General features: G+C 40.5%; 1 protein-coding gene across 2 annotated transcripts in view; it reads left to right on the top strand.

Moving 5' to 3' along the window:
* The window catches only part of gpc4 (glypican 4), a 31,763-nt gene extending 26,669 nt beyond the window's left edge, over positions 1 to 5,094 (top strand). For both annotated transcript variants that reach the window (XM_020595502.1, XM_020595503.1), the window contains exons 4-9: positions 273 to 438; positions 928 to 1,058; positions 1,147 to 1,293; positions 1,617 to 1,741; positions 1,821 to 1,993; positions 2,082 to 5,094. In XM_020595502.1, coding sequence (XP_020451158.1) covers positions 273 to 438; positions 928 to 1,058; positions 1,147 to 1,293; positions 1,617 to 1,741; positions 1,821 to 1,993; positions 2,082 to 2,305 — 966 coding nt within the window. In that variant the 3' untranslated portion in view covers positions 2,306 to 5,094. The remainder of the gene's footprint in view (positions 1 to 272; positions 439 to 927; positions 1,059 to 1,146; positions 1,294 to 1,616; positions 1,742 to 1,820; positions 1,994 to 2,081) is intronic.

Consider the following 5,094-nt stretch of genomic DNA (forward strand, 5'->3'; position numbering starts at 1 on the left):
CCCCCCCCCCCCCCCTTAAAGCCCCATCCATCTCCCCCTTCTGCTATCATCATATCTTTTTTTTTTTGGAAAAAATGACATGTTCCATTACAGTGTCTCTGATAACATAAACCACTTTGACAGCTCTGGTATGTTTTTCCATTGTAATGAGTGATTCACTAATGATTAGATTATATTCCTTTGTGGAGTTTCTGGAGTCCAAGTCTGTGTCCATGCTGGGTGAGTGTTTTCAATACAGTAACAGTCTGCTAACTGACCCCTGCCTTCTCCAGGTCAGCGCATCTCCCAGCTGTGTGCGAGCGGTTATGAAGATGATGTACTGTCCCTACTGCTCGGGCCAAGTGGCCTTGAAACCCTGCCAGAATTACTGCCTCAATGTGATGCGTGGGTGTTTGGCCAACCAGGCCGACTTGGACACAGAATGGAACAACTTCCTCGGTTAGTGACAAGGACACCTACTGCAGCTGTTATTAAACAAACCTGACCATGAATGCACCCTGTTAGATTCAGAAATGTTTGATTTGGCTCTTTTACAAGTTGCCACTGCAGTGCTCATATTTTACCAAAGATCATTAAAATTTTATCTAAACTAACCTAATCCAATCCAGTCTTATCTAAACACTCTTTTATTTTTGTGGGTGTGAACCATTGTAATGTGACAGGGTTGGTGGGATAATGTAACTGGGGTAATTAGATAAGAGATTTTTTTTCAGTGTATTCATAGGGTTTATTGGTTTGGTAAGAACATGTTTAACAAATGGAGACATCTTGCTGCACAGCAGCTTGTCTTGTCTGGCTGGTTAGAAACCTTCTGCTTGCAAGCATTTGCTTCCCCCTAGTGGTAGTTTTGTGTAACACCCACCTTAGGCAGAAGAAAAATGCATACATTTTCTCATGTTTTAAATTTTATTCTCTTCTGCTTTTCAGATGCCATGCTTAGTTTAGTTGAGAGGCTCGAAGGTCCCTTTAATTTTGAGTCTGTCATGGATCCCATTGACGTGAAAATCTCAGAGGCCATCATGAACATGCAGGATAACAGCATGCAAGTGTCACAGAAAGTCAGTGTCATTTTACGTTTTTTTTAAAGTAAAAATTAATAAGAATCTGTTCCTCTTGCTTGACTTTATTCTTGTTCACCTCTGCCAGGTTTTCCAGGGCTGTGGGCAGCCTAAACCAAGCACGGCCTTCCGTTCCAAACGTTCTGTCAAAGAAACTGGCTTTACTGCCCGTTTCCGCCCATATAGTCCTGACGCTAGACCCACAACCGCCGCTGGGACCAGCTTAGATCGACTGGTAAGGTCTAAGAAAATGGATTTTTCTTATTAATGCACATCAAAATCTAAGAGCTGGTCATTGCACTCATTAAATAATAATGAAGATAACTGCACACCTTTAAGCTTCTATAGTGTATTAATATAACCAGTGTTTCCACCAAACCCAGCCTTGAAAAGAAACAGGTTTGGTTGAAACTTCACTTATATTCCAACATTATTGAAGCTTGTTGTTCAGTCCTCTTCATTATTTCTAAAGGTCTAACAAAACACAGAGCACAGCCAGATTAGGGGCACTTTGTTTTAAAGTGTTGTGTCTGACCTGTTCTGACTGTTTCTGCTTAGACAAATGATGTGAAGAAGAAGCTAAGACATGCAAAGAAGTTCTGGTCCACATTGCCAGAGACCGTATGTACAGGTGAGAGGATCGCATCTGGGGATGAGTGCTGGAACGGAACAGCAAAAAGCAGGTAAGACACACACATCTATATGAAATGTTCATCACATGGTAATCTGAGATCCCAACTAACTGACTCTTGCTGTACATAGGTACGAGTCAGTTGTCATTGGCAACGGATTGGCCAATCAGGTGTCAAACCCTGACGTAGATGTGGACATAACAAAGCCAGACATTGTGATTCGCAGTCAGATTGCAGTTTTGAAAGAAATGACAAGCTGGCTTAAAGCTGCACACAGCGGCAATGACATCTCTGTCGATAATGGTGAGGATGGGAAATGTTCTTTAGGATTTTTTTTGTGACATAATGTCCTAGTTGTACACGTCTGACTTTTTTGTCTTTGTTTTTCCAGATGAGGGTGAGGATAGCAGCGGAGGAGAGGAGAGTGGCAGCGGCTGTGACACTCCATCCTGCGACAGAGACCGGGACATGTACTTTTCCACTCCACCCAACTCTGACAATCCTCCAGTTATTAAAGTAAGGAAACAGTCGGCAGCTGGGGTTGCCACACAGGGAAGCATGGCGCTGGCGCTCTTCGGGCTGGCCCTGGCACTGCTTGCTCCCCACTTGAGATAAAACTGGCTTGGCAGGGAGAGGAAGAGAATGACCAGGAGTGATGGAGCGATGGGGGGGAACTGTCAGAGACTTTAAAAAGACTGCCTTCAGGACCTTGGACTGTCCACCGTTGGGGGGAAGACACTTCTTAATATTACAATAATTTCACTTTTAATTATTTGTTTGTATTGTTTTTTTAGGACATCAGTGTACAGCGATATGATTTTCTTCTTTCATTTTTCTACCCCCACCGGGATAAACCTTTACTCCATATAGCTCTTTTGGAGCCAACGCTTGCAGCATTACAAACATTATATAATTGTCTTGTTATGGCAATTTAATCTGATGATTCATATGTGTTCCTACCTGAACAATTGCCATCTGGTAACCAATTAGTACGTGAGATATTTGGTTGAACATTGAGTTCCTGTGGTGGGACATGTCCTCATAGTTCTAAGGATGTTCTTATTTTCCATTATTGAGAGATCAACAAATATGGTGTTGTGAACTGTTACCGTTCACAACACCCACTTTGCACATTATGAATGTGCATTCTGTGAATGTTTGTTTGTGAATGTGCATTAATACATTTACATACATCAGCCAGTCAGAAATTATGAAGCTAGCTGTTGCATTTCAGCTAAGGAATACTTTGAGCTTTAGCTCATTTTTACTTTGCAGTGGTGTTAAAACTCCTCAGAGCTGCAGAACATAGCTCATCTCTCAAATACAGCAAGAGAAGTTGCAGCACAGGTAATAATAATGTTAACCTGAAGATGGAATCTTTCTTTAGAAGAGCTCCTGTGGCACTCTGCAAGCCCAAACATACTTAATTGTATGTCTGCTATAAGCATTATCTCAACCTAGCTTATAATGTCCTCATTAGTTTCTAATTTAATTTGTTCACCTTAAACGCTTCAGTAGTAAGGACATACCTCATGCATGCTCTCAGTGTCAATGCAATCTAGTGATGCCGAGTTGAAAGTGTCTGATGGAGTTGAGATATGTGGCAGTGAGACATAACTGGCATGGAAGGGGAAGGACTCCCCTGGCATTACCCCTAAAGAAGGCAAAGCTGACAAATCCTGAAACCCCTTTTTGGTACTGCAAGCTCAGTTCAGCACAGAGGACCTGACTCTGTACAGTCTTACTGGTTGAAATGAATTGGTGTTGACATTTATGTTCAGAGCATTTGATATTAAACTAGAGAAAAGGAACAAAAGACAGTGCTTTGATTAAATAAAAGGAAGATAAATAGTTTACTACAGGGTTTTATGTTAAAGAGGCGTCTCAATTTTTAGCTGGTTTTGGTATGAAGATTTATATTAGGTACTACAGTGGATTTCACTGCTAGTTTTAGGTGGTGGAAGGGGACTGTGCACAAAACATGGGGACACTTTTTTGGTCAGTTTGCCCAGGTTTTGGGGCTTTTTTTGGCCCACATCCCCTGTCCCACAGTCTACAGTTGTACCTCCTAAATGACCTTTGTCAGTATAAATGGACTCATCCTGATCCATTTGATCTACTTATCCTCATCCTCATGTTCTCATTATTTCAACTCATGGTGGAATGCTGAAGTATTGTCACAAATGCCACAAAAATTACTGCTCTATATGGTGCCTGATATTTTTTATAACCTTGGTACGTTATTAGCAGCTTCCTAAGGTAAAAAAGAATGTAGATATTTATATCTCTCTGCTCCAATTGCCTGAGCAGAGTGTACTGTTACCATCTGACAAGCACAACACAAGATTTTTTAATGTTTTCTAATTTGATAATCAAAGTCTGTAAGTTGCATTACCTAACCAGTTTCTCTCTTAAGTGATGCTGTCTTATGTAGCTTTTGTACAGTAACTTATGGATGTGTTCAAATATGCTTTTAGAGCTGACATAGATTATCCAAAAAACAGTATTCAGAAGGTTTTAGTACTCAAAAATTAGGCAAAAGATTCATTCAGTTCAGATTCTTTAAGATCTGGGAACTTTAAATATCTGTTTCATAATTGCCTGCAGATCAAACCATTGGCTGCAGATAGGACGTGGTAAATTCTGGAGACAACCTTTTGCTTCTTGTTTGGCTTCGAGATTTCCAGGTTGATTGTAAGCCTACATGAAATGTTCTCCAGAAAAGTGATGTTCCCTAATAACAGACTTGGAACAAATCAACAAGGACAACAATATTAAGAATTGGATGTTGAAAGATTTGATGAAACATCTATGCAACCCGTATAAAATACTGAAGCCTTCATGTGAAATAATGAGGTTGTGCTTCAGCTGCCTGGTTTGACATTATTTCTGCATATAACTGGTTCAGTTCTCCTGATTTTTGTGTTCCACCAACATTTCTACAAGGGTTTGTGCATGTGGAAGAGTTGGGTCAAGTGTGAAGAAACCCAGCGTGTTGGGTAGATGTCTGTGCTTTCGGGCCAGGGCAGCAACATTTTCCAGCTGGCAGGAATTGGTTCAGCTGCTTGATGTTCATTTGATCCACAGAGCAAATTCAGTCTAATGACTTTAAAGTTGAGTTGGACAGGTGTTGAAACCTTCCCATCTGCCTTTGGCCCACAAGAACAGAAAGGACTCACTTTCTGAGGAAATGGTGAGAGACTTGACTGAAAAGAATTTTAAAAGAAAGTGTAAATAAAGAGCAGCCCTTTTAGATGTCTCTAAAAGAGGCAGTAACCTACACCAGATTTTTACTTGTCAGAGTATCTCCTAAATGTTATGGAAAAACAAGATGAGATAGATGTTAAATTGTAAGAGAAAATGTATATTAAACAACATTTCTTAGTCTTGTTGAAATAAAGACT

This window comes from Monopterus albus, unplaced genomic scaffold (assembly GCF_001952655.1).
Source record: "Monopterus albus unplaced genomic scaffold, M_albus_1.0 scaffold27.1, whole genome shotgun sequence".
Lineage (NCBI taxonomy): Eukaryota > Metazoa > Chordata > Actinopteri > Synbranchiformes > Synbranchidae > Monopterus > Monopterus albus.